The sequence below is a fragment of the Aotus nancymaae genome, unplaced genomic scaffold (assembly GCF_030222135.1).
Source record: "Aotus nancymaae isolate 86718 unplaced genomic scaffold, 86718_ANA_hifiasm-v0.15.2.pri h1tg000010l, whole genome shotgun sequence".
NCBI classification, from domain to species: Eukaryota; Metazoa; Chordata; class Mammalia; order Primates; family Aotidae; genus Aotus; species Aotus nancymaae.
This window is the reverse complement of record NW_026988421.1, coordinates 51,911,312-51,937,907: the sequence shown is the minus strand read 5'-3', so window position 1 is coordinate 51,937,907 and position 26,596 is coordinate 51,911,312. Positions and strand designations below refer to the sequence as shown.

General features: G+C 39.7%; 1 protein-coding gene across 1 annotated transcript in view; it reads left to right on the top strand.

Annotated features, from left to right (window-relative positions):
• The window catches only part of CCDC6 (coiled-coil domain containing 6), a 117,549-nt gene that overhangs the window by 57,881 nt on the left and 33,072 nt on the right, over positions 1-26,596 (top strand). The window contains exon 3 of the mRNA XM_012445758.2: positions 15,518-15,646. Coding sequence (XP_012301181.1) covers positions 15,518-15,646 — 129 coding nt within the window. The remainder of the gene's footprint in view (positions 1-15,517; positions 15,647-26,596) is intronic.

The following is a 26,596-nucleotide window of genomic DNA, read 5'->3' as shown; positions in this document are numbered from 1 at the left end:
AGTACAGAAAACACCTGACTGAGAAGTCTACATCTTTCTGAGCCCAGGCCATGGGATTAACTACCTGATTGGTGAGAAATTGTTCCAAAAAGAACACTATTACTTTTGCTAAGTTTAGCATGAACCTGCATTAGAGCTAAATTCTACTCTTGAGTACCTTGAAGAGAGGTTGTGCTTTAATCATTAGTTGTAATTAAAACTTTTCTTTAAGAAGCGGTTGTGAGCAAACTTGTCAGAATTTTATATATAGGCTGGGCATTGTGGCTCATGCCTGTAATCTCAGCACATTGGGAGGCCGAGGCAGGTGGATCACTTTGAGGCCAGGAGTTTGAGACCAGCCTGGCCAACCTGGCAAAACCCCATCTTTACTAAAAATACAAAAAACTAGCTGGGTGTGGTGGCGCATGCCTGTAATCCCAGCTACTTGGTAGGCTGAGGCAGGAGAATTGCTTGAACCCAGGAGGCAGATGTTGCAGTGAGCCAAGATCACACCACTGCACTCCAACCTGAGGGATAGAGTGAGACTCTGTCTCAAAAAATGAATTTGATACACAGTATGTCTTCACTTAACCTTGCTGATATGTTCTTACAAACTTTGTCTTTAAATGAAATGATGTATAATGAATCTTATTTATTTATTTTTGAGACAGAGTCTCACTCGTCACCTAGGCTGGAGTGCAATGGTGCCATCTCAGTTTACTTTCCGAGTAGCTGGGATTACAGGCACCTGCCACCATGCCCAGCTAATTTTTGTATTTTTAGTAGAGACAGGGTTTCACCATGTTGGCCAGGCTGGTCTTAAACTCCTGACCTCAAATGATCCGCATGCCTTGGCATCCCAAAGTGCTGGGATTATAGGTGTGAACCACGCACCCGGCCAGTGAATCTCATTTTACCAGAGACTGATTGATACAAACAAGAGTTAAGTTCCTACTGCATATTTCTGGTCACAAAAACATCACCAAACTTCCAAATAAAGACCTCAAACACTTCTAATATTAAACACTGAAATAAATCGAATTATGTATACATTTTTAAAAGATTGATTAAGAACAAGTAAGATAATGTCTTAACTAATTATTCCAGTTTAGGGTCACAGGTGGCCAGAGCCTGCCTTGGCAGTTCTGGGGAGCTTAGGTTACAAGGTCGGAATCCACCCTGGACAGGATCCATTCTATTCCAGGGCACACTCGCACACCCACCCACACTGGCTCAGACTGGAACCGTCTAAACAATGCCAGTTAACAGGATGTGCATATCTTTGGGATGTGGGGGGACGCTGGAGTACCTGGAGAAAACCTACACAGACATGGGAAGAACACGGGAAATCCACACAGACAGTGGCCACGGGGGAAGCAACTCCACCCCGCATCCCCCATCAACGTTATAGTAAAATGACATGATTTGAGGACCTGCTTTAGAACATGTACGTTAGGGAAAAACAAGTCTAAAAGGCCATTCTTCAGAGTGTCATAGCGGTAATTATACTTGGGTGCTGAACTTACAGGTTATGTTATTTTCTTTGTGCCCTATTCCTTCTAATTTTGTAACAGCAGTTCGATACTTTTGTAACTAGAAAACATCTTATTTCTTGAAAAGGAAATGTCAAAATTCTGATGCCTGGTTTCTCCTTACCTTTTGAAACCACCTCCTTCTGTGTCTTTGACTTAGAGAGCTCAGAGTCCTGCTATGCTAGTTATGTCTCTTTGTCATGGGCAGCAGTTCACCAAAGCCCCCTGCCGAGTCAGGCTCATTTGCAAGTGACAGGAGATTCTGGACTGCCCACATCATTAAGAACTAGTATAATCAGAATGCTCTAATGATTAGCTTACCTGTCTTGTCAGTCTTAGTATGATTCACTCCACTTGTCCTCTATTGTAAAACTTTTTTTGTTTTTAAATTTCTAATTCCCCTGGCAAGCTCTTAACCACCAATCATAAATGCCTACTGGAAGACTTATCAATTATCTCATGTGCTGAGCTTGATAATGGTTTTAGCAATTGCAGGCCCAAAGCATCAACTTGACTTCCTGTTCTTTGGGAGCACACTTATCTTATTATGAATTGTCTACACTTTTCTCAACAAATACCACTACCAAAAGTTAATAAACTGTTTTTTAAATCATAGTTTAGGTCTAGGATAAGAAGAATACTGCATGTTACATATATATTAATCTTTTCAATCTAATCCAGCTTGCAAATTTCAGACCTTAAAATAATCAATAGATTTGTAGTATGGTACTTTCGATTCACATTTGAAATAGGATCTGATTCTCAGAAACTAATGCTGCTCTAACTATAATAAAAATTATAGCCATATCCTAATAGGGGAGCACATTGATAACTGGAAATACTTAAGAAAAGTTTTCTGGATCTCTTATTAAGGCAGTATGGCTGGTTTTTATTATTAGTGACGTGGTTCCTGAGGTTAAAATGCTTCCTGGAAGTAAAGTAGTTGGAGTTTTTTTAGCATCTATGGAAAGATGATAAATAGAAGACAGGAAGGAAGTTGTGGGCAAAACTACTGCTGAAACTACCTCTACCAAAGGATTTATAGCTGAGCAGTTCAGAAGGATATCATGCAACAGAATTAGTCTTCTATCTCATTTACACAGAAATAAAACTGGGAAGAATAATTTCAGTAAGTCTCTAGGTCTGCCTGTTCATCTAGACAAAGGGCTTAGAACTTCATTTGTCTTCTTTCTCTGGTCCTGTCAATTCTGGAGAAGTGGTTTCTCCTTCCAATACCATCTTACTGGATTCTTTTTTGTAGAGCGTATGCTTACTTAACCTTAGAGTCTCTTTCTGAGTGGCATGACATTTCTACAGGCAAAGGAAGTGAGTATAGACTCCCAGTTCTCTTCTTTTCCAGCATGTACACTAAAATCTGAAGCATCCTCTTCGCACTCGGTCCCCTTCGAGTTTCCCAAGCCACTAAGATGGCAATGAGATTATTTTGTTTATGCAGGTAGCAAAATCACATGTCAAGCTGATAAATAATATATGAAACTCCATTTAGTTAATTTTGAAGGCACCAAGGCTAAGATGCCATCATTGCATCCATTCATATGAAACCTTGGTTCTATGTTAGGGGAGAGATCTAAATGAAGTTTGTCCTTTATAGTTAGATGGTTAGATCTGTGGCCCTCTCGGCTTGGAGTTTTTCAGTGCCTTAATGATGATCAGAGGACTTTGCTATCACAACATAAGCTTTCAAAACAATTGGAACAGAGCTTTTTCTTGTTGTTGTCATTCCAAATTATCTGAATCTCAGCCTTGTCTATCTTGCATTCACAGTGCATCTACAAAGAGCTACTGGGTTGTTTTTAATGCATTTTAAAAGCTGAGCCACCAGTGGCCAAATTATAAGCCAGAATTCTGTTAGTAGTATCCCAGAAATCTCTCATTACAATGTAATTTTTTATCAGTAGATAATATAATAAACCAGAAATAGTTCTTCTGTCTTGAAGTTGCTGAGTTTCTTTTAAAGTGTGTGTGCATGTGTGTAACTAAGGTTACGGCTAGATGTGATGTGCTAACACAGGTTCTAAAAAAAAAAAAAATCATAAGGGCAAAAGTAAGGGCTCAAAAGCTTCCCATGCTGACTTTTTTGACCTGAAGTGTGAGAAAAAGTAGAGGGAAAAATAGAGGTAGAAGAAAAGAAAAATAAATAAGTGAAGCTAGAGTTAAACTTGCTTTATTTTCCAAAGTAGGTGGGGGAAACATTGTTATTTCTAGTGGAAAGGTGAATCTTGTCTGTTGAAGGATACTTGGCTCCACTGTAGATGGACTTTAGCTATCACTAGAAACACTTTAAAAATAACTTTAAAACTTTGTTGTTCTAGGCTGAAGCACAGTGGTTCACACCTGTAATCCCAGCACTTTTTGGGAGGCTGAGGCAGGTGGGTCATGAGGTCAGAAGATTGAGACCATCCTGGCTGACACAGTGAAACCCCACCTCTACTAAAAATACAAAAAATTAGCTGGATGTGGTGGCAGGCACCTTTAGTCCCAGTTGCTCGGGAGCCTGAGACAGGAGAATCACTTGAACCTGGGAGGCAGAGGTTGCAGTGAGCCGAGATCATGCCACTGCACTCCAGCCTGGGCAACAGAGTGAGACTCCATCTCAAAAAAAAACAAAACAAAACAACAACAACAAAAAACTTTGTAGTTCTGAACATTAGTGTTTTGCATTTCATTTTCAAACAATTTACAGTCAGCCCAGTCAGTAACTACTTTAAAATACTGAGTTATATCCTGCTGCTGTTTTCACCTTCCTATTTCCTCCATTCATAAACTAGGTAAGAAAGATAGGCCTTTCATTTTAATTTTCAATAGTGCCTCAGCTTAGAATGAATTCTTTGGACTAAGCACTCTTTCTTCAGAAGAAGAAAATGCCAGTTTTTACAAAACGGATTTTTCAATATGCTAGAGCCTAAAGGATTTATTTATTTTGAGACAGAGTCTCTGTGTGTTGCCCAAGCTGGCATGATCTCGGCTCACTGCAGCCTCTGTCTCTTGGGCTCAAGTGGTTCTCATGCCTCAGCCTCCTGAGTAGCTGAGCTAATTTTAATTAGCCAAGCTAATTTTTTGTATTTTTTTTTTAGTAGAGACAGGGTTTCACCATGTTGGCCAGGCTGGTCTTGGACTCCTGACCACAAGTGATCTGGTCGCCTCAGCCTCCTAAAGTGCTGGATTATAGGCATGAGCCACAGTGCCCTACAAGGGCTTTAAAAAATCTTTTCCGTGGAGCCTTTTTTTTTTTTTTTTTAAATATTCCTCCTAATCAGATTTTTTAAAGGTCTTAATGCTTTTAGTGGCATCATGCTCCTGGAAATCCAGGAAACTCAAACTTAGCCCTTTAGGTATTGCAAGTAGATAGGAAGTCTGATATTATCCTGAAGCCATCTGCTCAGAAGCGAGGGCCTGATTCTGGTCCTCGGTGTTGCTAACAAGAAACTAAAATAAAAAATAATTAATTTCTGGAAGAATCTAGCTGTTTTTTTCTCTTTATAAAAGTTATATTGTGGCTTTTCCTGTAGAAAATAGCAGTTTAGGTAACTCAGACAAACCTCACTGAAGATAAACAAAAACCGAACAAAATCTTTGTCAAAGAATTAACATTATGGTGAAGAACTGTTGGGCAGAGATCTGAAGGAGGGCAAGAATTAAGCACCCAAGGCTGCTTTTATTCAGAGGGCACTTGGAATTTATTCAGAAACACCTGAGATTTGTGCTTTTGGTCTTTGTGTGGAGCTGGGGCTGCAGAAGTCACTTGATTGCTTCTGCTCCACAGTTGGAGGCTGTGATCAATCAACCCTGCCTCAAGCTGGAATCATAAAGGGTTGCATCCTTAGGCTAAGAGTGAACTAGTTTTACATCAGCTGGGTAAATCAGAGACACAAGGCTTTGATTTTGGATTAAGGTAGACGCGTATTTATGGTGCCTAGCCAAAGAAGATGGAATTTTCTGGAGCAAGTTACTATCATCCTAGTCTACAAGCTTCTCCTGCAGATAAATTTTAAAATACAGTATTTGGCCCATAGTTAAAGATCCACGCACATGAAGTTAGGAGATTCCATGAATGTAAATGAGCAGAAATAACAGAACAGAAATGGACTTCACAAATACTTCAGATATTGGAATTACTGGGCACATACTATAAAGCAGCCATGCTTACTATGCTCAGAGAAGTAAAAGCCAAACTTGAAATTTTTTGGCAGGAAACTGGAAACATAACACTTTTCTTGCAGACATTCAAATGTTAAATGAAAAACTAATGAATAACTATATGGCAATACATTTGAAATTCAGATGATATGGACAAATTGTTAGAAAAACACAACTTTCTACAGCTGACTGAGGAAGAAAAAGAAGACTGTCTTCTGTCCAGTAAATAAATTGAATTAGAGATCAACAGCCATCATAAACGATGAATTCCTGGTCCAAATTGTTTCATTGAGAGTTGTACCAAACATTCAAGGATGAAGTAATTTCTCTTCCATAAATTCTAAAGGGGAAAAAATGGATCCCCAATATATCTTAAGGGTAACATAACCTTTAATACTCAAACTTATATGTAGTTCAGAAAAGGCAAATTATAGTGCAGTCTCAATCATGAGCAAAAATCCTAAACAAAATATAAGTAAATGAAGCCAGCAATATATTAAAAGGACAATGCACCATGACCACGTTGTTGTTACAAGGAATGCAAGTTTAGTTTACCAGTAGAAAATCAGCAAGTGTAATTTGCCACATTCACAGAATAAAAAGAAAAAGTCATTATCATGTTAATAGATGGAGAATAAGGATTTGATAAAGTGTAACAATTCATAATAAACATCTGAGTGAACCAAGAATGGACCTTAAACCCGACTTTAATAAAAAGTATTTACATAGGCCAGGTGCAGTGGCTCACACCTGTAATCCCAGCACTTTGGGAGGCCGAGATGGGTGGATCATTTGAGGTCGGGAGTTCAAGACCAGCCTGACCAGCATGATGAAATCCCATTTCTACTAAAAATACCAAAAAAAATTGCATGCCTGTAATCCCAGCTACTTGGGAGACCAAGGCAGGAGAATCACTTGAATGTGGGAGGCAGAGGTTTTAGTGAGCTGAGATAGTACCACTGCACTCCAGCCTGGGCAGCAGAGTGAGACTCCATCTCATAAATAAATTTGTTTACAAAAAACCTGCCCAAACCATTGTGTTTGATTATGAAAAGTTAACTTTCCCTTTAAAATTAAGAACAAGACAAGGATGCCTAATGCATTTACCTATATTGATTTTTGTTGTGGATTTCTAGCAAGTTCAGAAAGGCAAGAAAAAGATGTGAGGATTGAAAGGAGGAACTAATATTGCCACTTATTGTGTACGTGGAAAAATTTTAAATTTTAAGAATCTACAGGTAAGTAATTAGAATTCAGTTTTCTCACTTGAAAAATTGTTGTTTCTGTGTACCAGGAATAAGCAGTTAAATGTGAAAATATGAAAGCGTCAAAAACCAAGAGAAGGGATTAAGTGCCACAGAAAAATACAGAACACTGTAAGGGGCATAGGGACAGTTGAAATTTTAAGTGAGTTCAAGTCATCGAAGTCATATTTAAGCAAAATCTGGGAGAAGCAGCAGCTAGCCAAATAGATTTTTGTGGAAAGAGTATGGTAGGCAGAAGGAACAAGGAAATGCTAAGGCCTTGAAGTAAGATTGTGCCTGCCATGTTGGAGAAGCAGCAGAGGGACTGGTGTGGTTAGGTTGACATTGTGGGGAGAGAAGAGTGATGGATGAAATTGCGGAGGTAATGGGTCTGGAGGCTTGATACGATAGAGGCTTGGGAGCCACTGTCGGCACTTTGGCTTTAATTCTGCGTGGGAGCCACCACAAGGTTGAACAAAGTAGCAAAACGATCCTACATGACTCCTAAAATGATTGCTTTGGTTGCTGTGTCACAAAGAGATTATGGCGTGGGGGCCAAGGTGGGAGCAATGAGACATATTAGAAGGATATTCTGTAATACTTGCCAAGAGATGGAGTGGATTATTCAGGGAGCAGTAGTAAAGATGGTGAACGTTGGATTCTGGGCACATTTTGAAGAAATAGCCTCATAGGATTTGTGGATGGATTAGAAGGGGTGTAGAAAAAAGAGGATCAAGACTTATGGGTGTGGTTCTCAATGACTGGAAGAATAGTTACCACCATTTAAGATGGAAAAGGCAGCAAGTGGAATATGTTTGGAGTAGGAAGGTCAGAAGTTCAATTGCAATGTCTGGGCTTCCAAATGGAGAGAACAGACAGGCAGTTGGACAGAGGTTCTGACTCAACAGAGAAGTCTGGGCTAGAGATATAAATTTGGGAGTGTTTTCTTTAGAAATTATTTATTGCCATGGAAATTAATGCCGTCACTCAGGAGGTGTGCCCAGAGAAGAGGACCAGAGACATATCGTAAGGAAAATGCAAGGATGAGCCACAGAATGACAGAAGAGATATGCAGCATATGTAATGGCAAAGAACTGCAAATCAGTAAGAAAACAACCCAGAGGAAAATCAGCAAATGATTTAAACAGACTCTTCACATAAGTACATGGCCAAAAAGCCAGTAAACAAATGGAAAAATTATACAACCTCATTATAGTCAGGAAAGATGAATTAAACCACAACAAGATACTACTAATAAATTATTATGCATTGCAGGTAGAAATGGAAATCATTATACACATTTGAAAACAATTTGGTAGTACCTAATTAGGTTGGAAATATTTATTCTCTATGACCCAGCGGTTTCACTCCTGGGTATATATCATATTACATGCACATGTATACCAGATATGTAGAAGAATGTTCTTTGTGCCATTGATCATGATCAAAAACTAGAAATGACCCAAATGCCTGTCATCAGTTGAGAGGATAGATTGTGGTATAAATAGATGGATACTGTGAGACAATGAAAATACAAACCACAGTTAGTAACAAGTTCATTTAGCAGAAGAAGCTGGCTGGATATGAAAGAATGCAAAACTAATGTTTGGAAATAAATGGATACATAGGTTATTTAAAAAAAACAACTTAGGAAAAATATTAGGAAGTAAATACTCAAAGATTAGAATATTGATTATGTCTAGGAGTTGGAGAGGGGCTATAAACAGGAAGAGAAACAGGGGCTTTGGGGCAGACCAAGATATATGGGTAATGTCATAGATCTTGATTAATCTACCCTCTCAACTGTTGTTTTGCTTATCCTGAGGCTTAATCTAGGGCAAACAGTCCACCTGAAGTAAGGATGTTATCATTTATTAAATCAGTATTTGCATTCACAATGTATTTTCTATGTTTTGGAGTAGGATCAAGGAAATCCTAGTCACTGCCGTTTTTAGAGCTTGCAATCCTGTAAAGGGTGATTGAGAATGTACCCAGGTGTTCTAGGATGGCAGCACACATCAGAGATGAGGGCAAAGGCTTTGAAGCCAGAGGCCTCAGTTTGAACCCTGGATTTACCCTTTATCTGTGAAATTTCAGGCAGATCACCTAACCTCTTTAAGCTCTGGTTTCATTCTTTCTAAAATACAGATAACAGTATCTACTGTAGAGTTACGGAGATTCAACCATCAAGTGCATTAGTGTGTATAAAGTGCTTGAGGTATAATAATCACCCTGAAGCATTAGCTGCCTTTAAAAGTAGCTGATGGAAAAGATAGAGAAAAACATCATGAAATAGACATTAAAATGCACCTAGACGTTAATGTGCTCTTCATACCTTCAAGGGGGGTGAGTGCACATTATGCTGAGGGCCTGTGGGAAAGCGTTGGGAAAGTCTTGTGCGCTGTCCCCCAATCTCGGTAAGTTGAGGGGAGGGATTTAGATCCTGTAGGCAGAGGCACAGCATGAGTGGGACATGTGGGCAGAGTGAGTGTCATAGTTTCCATAAGAGTGATCCAGCATGACCAGCAGGTGTTGTGATCTAGAAGCCCTTGGACCATTATGGTCACCAAAAGTGTTTGGCCGACATGATGGGATTTTTTTTGAGTCTAGAAAAGGTCATGAGCTTTTCCTTTAACTGTAGTGGCCACTACTCCCTGGCTTAGACCCATCTATTCTTTGTTTGCTGCATGCATGAACCCTGAAGACATTTATGCTTGTAAACCTTAGACTGTCACATCAACCGAATATGAAAATAGCATGAGGAAGATGTGGGAAGCTTGCATAGGGATTGGATCATGGAAGGACTTGAATGTTATGCCAGTGAGTTTGGACTTAGTCCACAGATAGTAGGCAGCCATTGAAGGGTTTTGAGCAGGACATTGAAGTAATAAGACTTGTGCTAGGATGATCTATAGTGGACCTGGGGAGATCCAGTAGGAGGTTTTGGCAATAGTCCAAAGGAAAAGGAATAAAAGGCCTGAACCAGACTGGGGCCATGAGCACAGAAAGGAGAGAATGTGTGTGTGTGTGACAGCTGTTACGGAGGCTGACTTCATGGGCCTTGGTAACTCATGAGATGTGAGGCATTGACCCAGAATACTGGAACCAGTAACAGAAGAGGAGGAGGTGGGAATAAGTGTGGGCCCAAGAGGCCCTTAGTGATGAAGTACTGAGTTTGAGGTGGGAGTCTGAATTTATGCTCAGTAGAGCAGCTGACAAGTGGATTCTTGAAAGATTCTTTATGTTCTGAGAGAGATTTTTGAGCTTTTTTCCAAAGCTCATATTAATAACATTATGATTGTTTGACAGTAATGACTTACTTTTTTAAAAAAGTAATTAGTTACTTTTTTCCAAAGCTCATATTAATAACATTTGATTGTTTTAATCATGTAATGACTTAATGTAGTTACTGTCCAGGGGTGGCCTTTACTTGGTTCAATGCAGGCAGCTCCATTCCTTGGTAATTGTCAATAAACCAAGGATGTTAGTTGTGGTATTGTGCGTAATAGAGATATTAGTTGACTAGTGAAAGCAAAGCTGGGGCATCTCAGGTTTATTTATTTATTTATTTATTTGAGATGGAGTCTCACTCTTGTCGCCCAAGCTGGAGTGCAGTAGCACGATCTTGGCTCACTGCAACCTCAGCCTCCTGGGTTCAAGCAATTCTCCTGCCTCAGTCTCCCAAGTAGCTGAGATTACTGCCTGCCTCAACCTCCCAAAGTGCTGGGATTGCAGGCATGAGCCATTGTGCCCAGCCTGGTTTATTCTTAAGTTGTCTTGAAAAAGCTGGGTCCTAGGGATAGTGGTCCAAGGCAAGGACTGACTTGACAGCAAGCCCAGACCTGCATATTGACACTTCGCACAACCTAGGATCCAGCAAACCTGCTGCTTCATGTTGGGTGGGAAGGTGCTCTAAGCATTCAGCCTACATGTGTACCTATGGCACCTGTTGGAGGACGTTCTCCCAGGTAAATGATTTTCAATGCCTCTACCTGCCAGAGAGAATTTACTGAGAATAAAAAGTCATTTGGTGCAGAGTTCTTGAATCTATTATGTAAAAGGCCTGGTTCATTGAAGTGATTCCAGAAATCCTTTGTAAATTATAAGCACAACAATTATTGCTAATTGGATGATGCTTAAGGCTAGCCTGCTTAAGATCAAATTAATGCTATACTGTATATTTCATTGGGCTGGAAGTTTGCTTTGAGACTACGTATGTAATCAGTGGATGTTATAAGAAAATGCTCATTTTAGTACTTAGAATTTTAAAATTATACTGATTTATAATTGAGTTTATAGTTGCAGTATTGCTTATGCCCTTTTCAGTTATGTTAATATATTTTTCTTGTTGGATCCCAAGGAACAAACTTTATATAACCCTAATTCTGTTGAAAATGTGACCTGCTGAGGGGTTATATCTGATTCCACAGGGATATTTATAGCACAAATAGAGTTATAAAACTGTTCCATAATCTTTGAGATTGACTTTATAAAAAATGTATTTGTAGAAAATTCTGATTTTTGAACAAAGCCTTTTAATCTGCCTAGGCATATAGCTTTATATTTAAGGCAGACACATGAGTTTCATTTCAAAATATTAATAAATATACTTGACTATTATTAGATGGAATGATTTTGTTATAGTTTAGGATCTCTGACCTTATTGGAAGATTTACAATTGTTCATGTAACAGTATGTTAAGACCTATGATTAGAAACTGAAAGTCATGCTTAGAAATGTTTGCCCATATTGAAGATGGGCATCAGAGATGAAACTGAAAGCTAGTCTTGAGTCAACCTGCACCAGGCTTCCCAGGGTATTTATGTCTGTGGTACCATAAGCTATAGCTTTAAAACAGGCAGATTGATTCAGGGTGTTGGTTCAAACCGTATTGGAGCCACATTGCTTGAATTTACATGGTATCTGTTCAAAGGAGAATATCTGAATTTTTCTCAGACAAACTGTGAGAGGCAAATTATGTACTTATTAGTTCTTCAAGGTCCTATGCACACTTTTGCCTCCTACCTCTTGTTCATCTTAACCCTTGTCTCATGATTTTAGGGAACTGAGGAACTTCTGTGTTTCCTCAAGCAAGCCTTTTTTTTTTTTTTTTTTTTTTGACAAGATCACAGTTTGTCACCCAGGCTGGACTGTAGTGGTGCAGTCACGCTCACTGCAGCCTTGATCTTCTGAGCTCCAGCAGTCCTCTCGCCTCAGTCTCCTGAGTAACTGAGACTACAGGTGCACACACCACCATGACTGGCTAATCTATTTTTTGTAGAGACAGAGTCTCACTGTGTTGTCCGGGCTGGTCTCACACTCTGGGACTCAAGTAATCCTCCTGCTTTGGCCTCCAAAAGTGCTGGGATTACAGGCATGAGCCACTGTGCCTGGCTGTTTCTCTTTTTATTGGCAGTTTCTTTGTTCCAAGGAAGAACCATATTTTCTGTTTCTAGTCTTTGTTCAGGAACTCCATGCTCTGCTTCTGTTGCATGTCACCTGAGAGGTGGCAGAACAAAGCAGGCAGCAGAACTGTTTGTTTCAGTACTGTATTTGGGGGATGATTAAAAACTGTGAATCTTTAGCAGACAGAGTTAGATTTCAGAATGGCTTGATACTTTCCAAATGGGTTAGTGTAACCCAGTGACCTTGCTTGAGTTCTGGTAATGACAGCTTTACCATCAAATTTTCCTTAGGGTATAGCTCTTGAGTGGAAAAAGCCTCCTAAAATTGAGAGCTCTGATAGGCTTTATTACTAGTTCAATCTGTAGTCTTAAAGGAAGTACCTAATCAGCTACTTATAGTGTAAGACCATCTGTCTAAATACGGATATTTTCCTGCAAACCAATGAGAGCCTTACCTTTCCTCAGATTAACATTCTATGGCAAACGCTGCTTGGTGGACAAGAGATTTTTTAATATTAGATTACATCCTTTATTGCTTTAGTTTACCTCAAAGCAGAGGCATGATGCTGAGAAAAAGAAAAGGAAGTTTCTTTCAAATAAAAATGGCAGCAATTGAAAGCATTGGAGGAAAACATAGCTACTGTATTTGAAAAGCTATGCAAATAGTTTAAAGGTTTTACTACTTAAGATTATCATCTCTCAATAACTAGTAGATACTGGTGAAGCTTAGTGTTCATAAGTATTTTTAGGGCAAGGATGATATCTTAGCTGTAGATCTTGCCTACCACTTCCATAGTACCTGCAGATAGAAGACAGAACAACACGCTTACTGAATGAAAGCCGCAGGCGCAGATGTGCATGCTTTGCTATATTTTTTCCTCCTAAGCGGTGCTTGTTCCATTGGGTTCATTTTGTTGAAGGTGCTGGGAACTCTTCTTGTTCTCTATTCATTCATCTTAGTTCTGTTTTTTATCTTTTTTTAATCATCTTTTTTTTTTTTTTGCCCTTCTGATTGTATCATCTTAGTTCTTCTTTTAATTGCTGCTTGATCTTGCAGAACCTGAGTTTTGAAGAACTAGCTAAATATAGACTTGTCACTGTAAGTACCTCCTTATACTGGCTTTTCTCATGGGTCCCTGCAAGGTTGACCAGCTGTTTTTTTGGCCTTGAACATCAAAAACAGTTGGAAGGGAAAACAGCATCTATTTAGTCAACATTTCCAGTGTTGGAAGACTGTCAGATTTTATTTTCCTTTTTTTTTTTTTTTTTCTTTTTTGAGGCAGAGTCTCACTCTGTTGCCCAGGCTGGAGTGCAGTGGTGTGATCTCAGCTCACTGCAACCTCTGCCTCCCTGCAGCCTCTGCCTCCTGGGTTCAAGAGATTCTCCTGCCCCAGCCTCCTGAGTAGCTGGGACTACAGGTACATGCCACCACACCCAGCTTTTTGTGTGTGTGTGTGTGTGTGTATTATTAGTAGAGAGAGGGTTTCACCATGTTGGCCAGGCTGGTCTTGAACTCCTGGTCTCATGTGATCCACCTGCCTCAATCTCCCACAGTGCTGGGATTACAGGCGTGAGCCACTGTGCCTGGCCGAAAAAAAAAACAAAAAACAAAAACAGCTTTTTTTTTAAAAAACTGAGTGTATGTTTTCAGGGCAGTGTACACTGTCAAATGTGGAGAGTGTTATGTGTAACCATTTTGAGTTGATCACGCCTGCCTCAGCTCTCAGTTGTCCACTGTACCTAAGGAGGGTTTACAAAGAGACATCGAATCCCCTGGGCAAGCATACGTGGCTTATTTTTTCCTGTGTTTAATCATTTGACTTTCCAGGTGCTCAGAGTTTGGTAGGTACTGAAGTGAAGCAATCTGAAGGCGACCTCCCTTGGGTTTGCTCAGTGATACACTGGGAGAGAGCACTGGTTTGGGGTAATGGAGGGGTCTGGGTCCCAAGCTCTGCCACTTTCCAGCTATATTGCTTCAGTCCAATAATGTAATTTGTCACATATAAAATGAAAATGACCGTGCCTGTCTCAGTGCAGTGAAGAACCTGGTGTATAGTGTCTGCCAAAATAGATGGCTTGTAGGGAGCAGTGTCCTATCCGGCCAAAAAATAAAACTTTTATGTGTTTCATTGCTTTTAGTGACTTTTACTTTGTTCCCTTAATTCTGAAACATCAGGCCAACTCCTGCTGTGGATCAACTAAACCCCTCAATTGAGAGTGTTATAAAAATAATGCATGATTATTAATGAGAACCTCCCGCAGACCCTGTGGGTCCACTGGATTTCTTTTATTTTCCTTTGGTTTTGTAGGTTGGAGTTTGGTTTGTTTGTGTTTATAAATTTTCTCTTGCAGTGACTCCATAGCATTATCTTTTAATTGCATAAATGAGATACTTTTTTTTTTGAGACGGAGTTTCGCTCTTCTTCTCCAAGCTGGGGTACAATGGCACAATCTCAGCTCACCGCAACCTCCACCTCTTGGGTTCGAGCAATTCTCCTATCTCAGCCTCCTGAGTAGCTGGGATTACAGGTGCCTACCACCATCCCAGCTGATTTTCATATTTTTAGTAGAGACAGGGTTTTACTGTGTTGGCCAGGCTGGTCTTGAACTCCTGACTTTAGGTGGTAACCCACTTTGGTCTCCCAAAGTGCTGGGATTACAGGTGTGAGCCACTGTGACTGGCCAATATTTTTCCTCTTGGTTTTTAGGGAAGATATAGGAAGTGTGGTATATAGTCTCTGTATCAAAAAATAATTATCGTGCTGATTTTTGTGAAGGCGTGCTTACTTGTACACTAAGAAATAGCATTCTGAATAATTTACCTAATTTGTGAGTCTGACATCTCTATCTACATACATGATGCAAATCTGAATAAACTGCAATTCATTTAATAAAAATTAGTATGAAATTTCTATTTTTAAAAAAATTATTTGTATGCCTATAATATAAAACCTAAAGGGTAGCAAAAAGTATATTGCATAACACAAATTTCATTCCTATCCCCTATGACTTTTGGTTTTAAGTTAGAGGGACCAGTTAGGCACAGATTACTAGGTATACACTTGCAAATTTGAGCCAAAATGGGTAATGTAACTTTTGTGGTATGGCCCCTTACTTCGTTTGGTCACCTTTTGGAGCCAGTGTTTTTATGGCGTTTGAGTTGCTTGATTCCCACATCTGTGTGTTTTTCATTTTCTAGTTGCAGCATGAGAAAGCCGAACTAGAACAGCATCTTGAACAAGAACAGGAATTTCAGGTCAACAAACTGATGAAGAAAATTAAAAAACTGGAGAATGACACCATTTCTAAGCAACTTACATTAGAACAGGTAAGCACCTATAGCTCTTCCTATACACTGTATTTTCTCATTATCAGCTTGTTCTTTTAAGCTTTAAGATGCCTTGAGGAATTTAAGTCAAAAGTATTTTTCAGCCTTCTCTTCCCGAAGTAGAGAATTCATTTCTGAAGTAAGTATTGACAGATTTACATAGTTCCTATCGTTCTCTCACACATTTTCTCTTTTTAAACCACAATTAATAAAGTTTCAGGAGATAAATTGTGATGTACTGATTTATAGCAGGAAATGTCAGGTTCCTTTTTGCAAAGCAAAGCGAGAAGAATGTTTTTAACCACACAATAGTTTCTGTGAAAGTTCCTAAGACAGTGTTGCTATGGAACTAAAATTGGTCTTTCAAAGCTCTTCAGAATAAACAGTTAACATTTTCTTCTTTTGATTATTAGCAGCCTTACCTGAGCCTTCTCTTCTCCCAGTCCAGACTCGTTGGTACAGATATGGAGTCATAGACTTGGTAACTCACCTTGGGTCAGCCACATACTGGTTGTATGACCTTATGTTAACTTCATTAATTTCTCTGGGCTCAAGTTCTCCATTTGTAAATAGAGCAAGACAGACTAAAACCAGAAATGGCAAACTCAACAAGGTACAAAGGTGGGAAGTAGTAATAGCACATGATCCCTTTGTACTCTGCCCTCAGCAATGTTGGGACATTGGCCTTGGGAGCCCAGATTTGGTCTGTGTACCCATTTATTGCACAGAACTCTGGGCAGCTATTGTCGCTCCATTCAGGGTGTGTCTGACTATATTATCGCTAGCCTTGGTGTTCCTCATTGCCTTTTCCAGTGCTAGTGTCCTGAAATTTTAGTTACCCTAAGTTATAAGAGGCTGACACTAGTGTATTGCTAGCTGAGTTTCCGTGTAAAATGCAATAGAGTAAGATCTTCCAGCTGTTTGTATTTTAGATCCTGATTGCCCTGATTAGGCTAAGCCTCATTAAAGTTGACTGATTTATCTCACATGCAGGATTCTCCCTGTGCACCTCACTCTATGTTCACTCATTCCATCAATCACTCTCAGGACTGCTCTAGTTTGAATATTTTACCTAAGAATGACACAGCGATGGTGCTGCCAGGTTTGAAGAGAAGTTAGGGTTTGTCTTAAGACTGACTTTAGTTATTTCTGTTATTCTTGTATTTACCTGTAGCAAAGCAGGGAATGGTACTAGGTTTACGATTTTGTTCAGAGCTTCACCTGTTTAATTCCGAGGATAGTCAGTAGCTCCAGTTCTGTTCAAGTTAAGCTTTGAAGATTTGTGTTTAAGTCCCTGACGTACCAAGTATTTACTTGTTAACCACGTGACCACGTGAAGTTCTCATAGAAGTTGGTATTAGAAGAGCTTTGTCTGGCCATGCCTTTCACAATGATGATTGTCAATATTTTAAATATTATAGCTTCTCAGGTATTTGTTCACAGACTCCTAAAGGAGACTTTGAAACTAGGGCTGTGACCCAGAGGATTTAGCTATGGCCACAAGGGGGAGGTGGTGGCTTAGTGTCAGAAAGAAGGGCTGTCTCATCCTACAGTCCCTGGGAAGAAGTCCTGCCTCCCTGTCTTAAGACCTTTTGCAGACTTTAGTAACTGAGCCCATTTAAAATGAAGTCTGAAGCATACATTCTCTATACCAGTTTAATAACTTAGTGGCCTTTTAGACATTTCAATTCTTGATGGTAAAGAAATAGATTTCCACAATAAAATATGTATATTGCAAAGCCCATTCTAGAAGGAAGCCTTAGATCCAGCATATGAAGACCGTGTTTTAATTAAAGTAGAAAAATTTAACATTGTCATAAAAATTTCCCCCACTCTGCTTTGGATATGACCAGGATAATTAAATGTGTTTTGTTTGACTATAAATAATTTTAGTCAATGTTTAGGGGGAATATTTGTTTTTTCCCTCTAATAGAAATAAATCTCTTAGTTTCCATGGAAACGATCTTACCAGTCCTTGAGGCTATCTCTTGGAATTATTATCTGTATTATATGATATGACATAGTATATGCTATAGTCTGTATTACAAAGGATATCCTGTACCCTATATTATTGTCAGAAGAGCAAAGGCATGCACTACACTATGCCTTGTAATGATTTACATGTAGTTTATGCCTTTGCTTTTCTGTCAGTGCTTTTAAACTATAAGCCACTTGAAGGCAGTTATCACGTATGCTCCCACATGTCCCACTGCTTTGTCAGATCAGTGCTAAGTGTAGGTTTGGGCATGTGAATGGTGAGTGGTCCTCTGTATTTTAGAAGGCAGCACAGGCTAGTGTTCAGGGCCTGGGCACTGACTCCAAAGCAACCAGGTGTGAACCTGTTCCCTCTACTTAATAATCCTTTCACTGGTTCACTTCCTTTTTAAACAGCTCTAGTGAGATGTAATTTACATGTCTTACAGTTCACTCACTTAAAATATACAAGCCAGTGGTTTATAGTATGTTCAGAGTTGTGCAACCATCACCACAGTCAATTTTAGGACATTGTCATGAGCTCAAAATGAAACTCCATACCATTCACCTGTCACCTCTGATCCCCTATTCCCTCTAAGCAACTGCTGTTCTACTTTCTGTCTATATATTTACCTATTCTGGACATTTCATGTAAATAGAGTCATATAGTATATTCTCTTTTGTGATTGGCTTCTTTCATTTAGCATAATGTTTTCATCTCTGTTGTGTCTGTACTTCTTCCCTTTTTCTGGCTAAATAGTCATCTGTTATATGGATATACCACACCTATCAATTATCCATATATCATTTCATGGACATTTAGGCTGTTTCCATCTTTTAGTTATTATGAAGAACGCTACTATGAACATTCACATACAGGTTTTTTTTGTGGACATATGTTTTCATTTTTCTCAGTCATAGACCTACGAGTGAAATTGCTGGGTCACATAGTGACTCTCCTTTTTTTTTTTTTTGGGATGGAGTCTCACCCTATTACCCATGCTGGAGTACAATGGCATGATCCGGGCTCACTGCAACCTCAGCCTCCTGCGTTCAAGTGATTCTCCTGCCCCAGTCTCCCAAGTAGCTGGGATTAGAGGCATGCACCACCACTCCTGGCTAATTTTTTGTATCTTTAGTAGAGACGGTGTTTCACCATGTTGGCCAGGCTGGTCTCGAACTCCTGACCTCGTGATCTGCCCACCTTAGCCTCCCAAAGTGCTGGGATTACAGGCATGAGCCACTGCGCCCGGCGGGTAACTCTTCTTAAAATTGCACAAAATGTAATTTTAAAATAATTCTTACTTTGTGTGTAGTGGGTTGAACTTGCAGAAAGGATAATGGAAGGCATTCTGCCAGGGATTTGAATTGGTCACGACGTGTTTGTTTTGAAAGTATAGCTTGGGTTATCATGGTTTCTGAGTAGGCTCCTTCCTGTTCTCTGTAAAGCAGAACTTAACTGGGCTGAGCTTCTTTCTAGGTAGGTCCCAGTTAACTCACATGTCAGTAGGGCCTCACTGTAAGTTTATCTCACTGAAAATCAGTCCTTTGGCATGGACATTCTGATTAGTCAGATATCATTCATTTGTTTCTTAGGCCTTGAATCTGGAATCCTTTTATTCTTGAAACAGGGAATGTTAACAGCTAGATCATTAAGGTCTCTGGGTTATAAATAGTTCTCTTGGTGTTTTGCAGTATTATAATTCTCAGAATTTTAGAGCCAGAAGTCCATGTTGTGGGGAAGACTACCTTTGTCCCCAGACGCTAGTAGGGACATGAGACTGGGAAAATCAAATAAATCCAGGGGTAGGAGCATTAGCCCGGCTCTTAGAATTTGAGACAAGCCTCTTATTCCATTTCCTTTCCGTCCAGAGTTTGCTGCAGAGTTGGGCTTGGTGGGAATCACTGCTCAGTGATAGATCAGTTTGGCCTGTGAGTGGCTCAACTTGCTCAGGCTACCTTCTCAGAAATGGAAACCCAGAGAGAGATCGGGAGGGTTTCTCAAGTCACCCAGCTAATGAGTGGCAAATGTGGTCCCCCTGGTTCTCATCCTAGTCGTCTTTTAGACCCTGGAAAGATTTTAGCCTTTGCAAAAGTAAAGACAATGTCATCTGTTATGCTTCAAATAACTCTGCTGCTTTCCTGTTGAAACAGCCTGCATTAGCTCTTAATCATTTATTTTAGTTACCTTTTTGGCATTTATTTAGCATTTTAAATGCTTGATGCCAAAAGTCAATTTATAAGCAGATGTAAAAAAGCATATTCACAGTAATGTAAAATTGTGCGGTCTTTGTAGCATACGTTATTAGTCTAATAAATCAGATTAATCTAATCAACTTGCCTTTAATGCTGTTGGGGCTTTTTAAACAAACACTGGTAGCCAGGGCCTGTAAACCCTGACATGAAGATTTTAGTTCAAACTCAGTCACTATCCATCTCTTATTCACTATTCACATTTTCTTAGATGATGGTAAGAACATTTGGAACTTGGAATTTTCTGTATGTATCAAGAAATCTTATTCTAAATAATATGTTCTGCCAATTAGGGAAAATTTTCCTTGTCTAGCATTAAGGGGCACACATTAGTTTATATATTAAGTGAAGTTTAGCTCATCAGACATGAGGGCCTTCTGTGTACTCTGCTCTGAAAATGATCTGATGGAGAAGAAGACAACAGTGGCATACAGTACATGGGTTAGACACTCCATGGTTATTAAGTAGTGCTATAGAAAAATAGGGGACTATATCAGTGGAGGGTTAGTCATGTAATTCAGCTAACACTTACATGGTGTGACAGGATTGCCTACCATATGCCAGGCCCCTTACTTTTTCCTTCCTATAATTGGTCCTGTGTCTTTTTTTCAGTTATTCCTGGAAATTAGGGACATATTTCCTTATCTGAGGTGGCCTCCTTTTCCCATAGCACTAAAACCCCCATGTGTAAAGGTTGGATTTAGGATTGGGATGGTAATTTTAGTTTATTAGCATCCATTTATAATGACATCTTAGCCCATGTAGCCCAGGGTAACTTCCCTGGGTTCAAATCTCCCTTTCATCTGTAATAAATGGTGTAGCCTCATGCATGCAATTTGACCTCTTTTGTGAAGCAGGTGTAATTCTTATTTGTATGTTTTTGGGGAGGATTAGTTGTCCTTCCTGCCTAGCCTCACACTCCATGTGTACTGAAGTTCTTTCTGATGAAGGATTATCCAAATGTGGACTGCACAGCAAGAAATACATTTGTATGGTAACCTACTACACTGATGATGTGTAATTGTATGTATCACTGTGATGAGTTTCATAAAACAGTACTTATATGCTTTGCACTGGTTTTCTATTTAATTGTAGTTCATTTTTATTAAAATGTAGGTCACAAAAGACTAATTTCACAATGCAGTAATGGGTCTTGACCTGCAGTTTGAAAGAAGTGCTCTGCCTTGCCGAATGCTTTGCTGCCTCCAGATCTTCATGTATCTGTTTCCTCTGCCTGGAACTCTTTCTCCCTCCTCTATCCTATCCCTGCTCAAGCCTTACTAGCGTCCCTCCTCCAGTCAGTTAGGTGTCTGTGCTGTGAGGTAGTTCTATAATTTTCAGACCTACTCTTGTAACATTCAGTACTCTATTTGATTATTTCTTTCTTACAGCTTCCCTATAAGATGACGGAGGGCCAAGACAAGGTTAACCTTAACACTGTATCCCTGGTGACTCTAATCTGTTAGCTCTCCAAAAATTGTAGCTGCTGCCATTTATATTGAAAAGTGTCATCTAATTCCGATGGCACATCTAATTTGCCCTACCTATTTTCCAGGAAAATAAGTGTGTATATTATTTAAGCCTCAAATGTCTCACTACCTTCCTTGAACTGGTTATCTGTCTCTTGAGTTACGGGCATATATATGCTCATGTGTCATTTGTGATCTGATCCCTTTAACTTTCTTTTTTGCCCATGCTGCTGTTGATGCCATTGTATGGCATGCATCCTGCATTAATCCAATATACCTGTATTGTATTGCCTGCTGTGTGTCACAAACTCTTCTAAGAAAGATGACAGGAGGGTCCCTGGCCTTTGAGGATCCTGCTCCAAGGAGGCCAGTTCTGAGGAATGCACTGGGTAGAGTAATGTGATGGAGGAGAGTAGTGGTGCTCTCACCATAGCACAGCAGCCCCCTAGCCAGTGGAGAATGCCTGCAGCTGCTCTGAGATTGATGCAGAAGAAAAGGCACACACTGGCTAAGTGGGTCTATGTTCAGCCATGTTGCAGAGAAGCAGAGGTGGGAGAGGAGGCAGAAATGAAAAGAGAAAATAGGTAGCAAAAAGTGCTTGCAGGTACTACATAAAGATGCCAAGAACAGAAAAAGAGCTGTGAAGATGTGAAGTTGACTCCCCCAACTCTACTTCAGGGTTATGGAGTAAGAGGAGGTTTTGGTATCTGCTGTGTGGTATACTTGAGGACTTAAGCTTATCTTTCCAGTGAATGCCAGATGGAAAGAAGCCACATAGCTCTACCAAGGCTTGTGCAAGCCTCAGTGCTAACTGTGCTCAGTGGTTACCTTCAGCCACTAGATGACATTGGGTGACTTAAAGAGGCTTGATGAGACCCCAGCTTCCAGGGGCATCACAGGGAATGACCCTCACTCAGCTCAGTGCCCCTCACCATCTACAGCTACAGCAAATCACAGAGGCCAGGGTTTAGAATGATGAATTTGAATCCTCAGGACAAAATGTTATTTTTCTTCATTGTCTTAATGAAGCAGGGAAATATTTAGTATATTTTAAGGTCTATGGGGAAGGAAAGAAAACTTGCACATTTCCAGTTCTTAGAATAGTGGCTCCTAAGTTATTAAAAACTGTTAACAGTAGTGCTAAGGATATAAGATGGCCTTTCTGCCTTGCTGGTCTAGAAGGTAATTCATTTCAAAAATATGCCCAAACTGGTATCATAGCCAGTCCTCATACAATTCTGATGCTACTAGTAGCTACAGCAACTAACTCTAGTGAATTATACTGATAATCTGTGTGTCTTTGTGATTTATGAGTGGACTGAGTGGCCAGTAGCTCATGTTCAGGTTTGCATCCTTGGGTGATTTGGTTTTATTAACTGTTGTAGAACATGGTTGTATTAGTCCTTTTTCACACTGCTGATAAAGACATACCCAAGACTGGGCAATTTACAAAAGAAAGAGATTTAGTTGGACTAGTTCTACCTGGCTGGGGAATCCTCACAATCATGGCGGAAGGCAAGGAGGAGCAAGTCACGTCTTACATGGATGGCAGAGACAGAGAATGAGAAAGATGCAAAAGCAGAAACCCCTGATAAAACCATCAGATCTCATGAGACTTATTCACTACCATGAGAATAGTATGGGGGAAACTGCTTCTATGATTCCATTATCTCCCATCTAGTCACTCCCACAACATGTAGGAATTATGGGAGTACAATTCAAGATGAGGTTTGGGTGGGGACACAGCCAAACCATATCAGTGGTGTTTCTTAAATTCACAGGTAGTAGGAACATACTGGGTCTCGTTTAGAATTCCATTCATGTTAAAAGCTGCCCTTGCAGATTCTGACAGTGAGAGGAATCCATTGAAATTGTGCTGAGTAGAGCACCTACTGATTTTTCTGTGCCATTTTAAAAACACAAAGAAAAATCATGTTCCTTGAGAGTTCACTTGCATTAAAGAAATGAAATTTAGTGACTACCATGCATACTTTGTAGTTTAGTTATAAATAAGAATTTCAAATTATGGAAGTCTTGAAATCTTTTTTAAATCAAACATTTGCATTGTAAAAGTAATCCATTGTTCTTTCAAGACAGTTTGGAAAACAAGTACAAAAATGAAAAAACATGACCCAGATTGCAATTCCCCTAGAAAAACAACTATTGATGTTTTTTCTTCATCTTCTCCTCTTTCTTATTTCTCTTTCTCTTTTTTTTAAGTGGATTTATAATTGGCTACTCTGCTTTTTAAAAAATAAAACATCATAACTTACATCTGCACATTTAGATAAGTGGTATTGGAGACATAATCATATTAAGCCCTGAAATCAGCTTGGTGGGAATTTGATTATAGCAAATCTACGTTGATGTTTCAGTTGCCTGAGAAGCTTGGGTACATTCATCTTACCTACTGCTTGTCCAAGAGAGGTGGGAAAGAAACCTCAGATAATAACTGAAAAATAAGTGGGATTTTATGCCTTGGAATTGAGAAAACTAGGGTCAATACACAATACTCAAAAGAAGCTTCAGGAGGCTCTCTGTTCAGTTGATTTGTTTTGGAATCCATTTGTTGGGATGTGATGAAGCCAACTAAGGGATGCCAACTCCAGACCTGTGAAAGTAGACTCTGAGCTCCGTCAAGGGACACGGATAAGTCTCTCTATAGGATATGAAAAAGGAAAAATATTCCCCAGAATTCCTTTCTTAGACTTAACTTCAATTAAATAGAAAACTCACTGTGTTTCATCTTGTAAGACTTTATTTTGAAGCATCAGATGCCACATGAGGGTGAATTTGCACAGGTGATGTTACATGATAGGAGGGGAAATCTCAATGTATTTCCTTAAAAGGAGAGGCAGCTCGTCATGATCCAATGATGTGCATTTTCTGGTCACACACTGGGGACAAAGACCTTGCATGTTAAATTGAAGGGCACAGGCGTGCTGCAGTAGAGCAGTCAAACCCAGAGATACTGTACTGCGACTTCCCCGGTTGTAACTGTGAAATGCACAGGTCTGTTTCTTTATGATCAAAACAAGAATTCGGTTGATGATTTAGAAAGGTGTTCTCCCTAGCTAAACACACAGCAAATGAATGAATGGCTAAGTAAACTTATCCTCCCTATGTAAGGAAGTGGGATGAATGTGGTAATGACAAGGAAGAAATGATTTCTTTATCCAGGAAACTTCCATTTTGGATAAAGAACATCAAGTTTGTCCAAAACTTCCATTTTGTATAAATCACATTAGCGCAAGAGAAGTTGCCCTGTTGTCTTCTTAAAGACACTTATTTTAACTTTTAATAATATTTTGGATGAGAGGGGAACGAAGTCTTGGTATTGAAGCAGGATATTTCCCTGACCTCTTCGCAGACTTGTGACAGGGGTGCCTTGTTTACTTAGCCCACCACTCTCGGCTCCTTGCAGGAGGGAGCATGTAATGAATGAGTATGGGAACTGGAGTGAACAGGTGCTGGAACTGGCCGGCTGCTTAGGTACTGACAGGAATGAGCTCTGTGCAGGCCCGGCAGCAGCATCTAGGTGGAGGTGCCTGCAACTCCCGAAGCCCCAGAGGGTATGTTACAGTACTCTTTTAGTTCTGCTGTCCATGGATGGCTTAAGTGTTAACAGTTTAGTGGGCCCTTTGCCTTTTTGCATGAGGCAGCTGCCCTCCACCAGCAAGGGCAGAAGGCCAGTGTAACAGCCTTTTGTATCTGCACTCATAGCTACCAAGCTCTTGTCTGGCACCTAGAAAAAATGAAGTTGCATGAATGAATTGAAGGATGGTAAGTGTGGGGGATTTTATTACCAATGAACATGGCTCTTAGCGGGAATGGGAGCCGAAAAGGGAATGGGGCAGGTAGGTAATCTTCCCCTGAAGTCTGCCTGGATTCTTCTCCAAAGTTTTGCCAGCAAACAGTCCCTCCGAAGTCGACATTTCTCTCCAACGTCCAGCTGTAGTCACGTCTACTCGCTGAGTCTGGGTTTTTTTTTAATAATCATAGGGGTGGGCTGGCGTGGGGCAGGACCATGGGTGGTTTAGGAAAAGGCAACATTGGAGTGGGAAAACAGGGATGTAAGTTCTCACTTCGGGCTGTGGTTTCAGGGTTTTTGGCTTATGGGTTCTGCCAGGGACCTGCCCTTTTCTACCTAGAATTTCTTTGCCCCCCCTGCCCCTGTCACTGTGTTGTCCAGGGTGGTCTCAAACTCCTGGGTTCAAGCAGTCCTTCTACATGAGCATCCTAAGTAGCTGGGATGATAGGCATGCACCACCACACCCAGCAAGATGCTTATTTTAGGTAATAGTCTGATGGCAGGAACTGCCTATTATTTTAGGTAATAGTCTGATGGCCACTGATCTGATAGTATAGATTTGCAGCAGTTACAGATGTCATTTCTTTCCTAAGGACCTCTCCACTGAACTCTTGATATAGTAAAGGAATGTATACCCAATACGCTGAAACTTGCTTTCTCTCAATGGCAATTGTCTGTTAAAAGAAGCCCCTCGAGCAGTGAAACTAGTATGCAAATTTCTGTAATATTACATTTATGTCAAAGTGATGAAAATGTTAAGTCCAGAAACTGTATTAATCTGATTAATTAAATGTGTGTCTATTTTAAAAGTTATTTCTCATCATTGAAAACAAAATTTATTGAACTAAGTTATGAAATAGTGTCATTTTCATGTTAATAATGGCATATTAATATTGTCCTGAAATTATATCAATTTCAAAGAACAAATCTAGTTCTTATAGGAATATAATTTTTTAGAAGAAAAAAGAAGTAAGCTGTATTAAAGAAGGTTAACTCTGAGCTATCTGGAAAAGTCTATCTTCCAAATAACTGAGATTTCACTGTCATTTATTTTTCTGAAAGTTGATTGGCTCATTCTGTATTTTAAATATGTCAGATAATACCGCATTAATGGATTATTGTTTTTGGATATACTGTTACTTCAGTTACACTAGGAAACTCAGTGTTTTAAGATAAGATGTCTAAGTTTTTTCTATTATAAAATTAGCAGATGTTCACTAAGAAATTGGGCAGGGCAGGAAAAAGTAAGAAGATAAATTTCAACAGCCTAACTTTCACCCAAGGGACCGTATTTATCTTGCTGTATAGTTCTTTCTGATTTTTTTTGCGTATTTTTCCTTTTTCCTGTATTTTAGATGTATGTTGGTAAGTTTCTTTTCAATTATAACTTTGATCTTCTAGTCTAGGAGGTGACCACCATCCCTGCCCCTTTTTCTTGCTTCT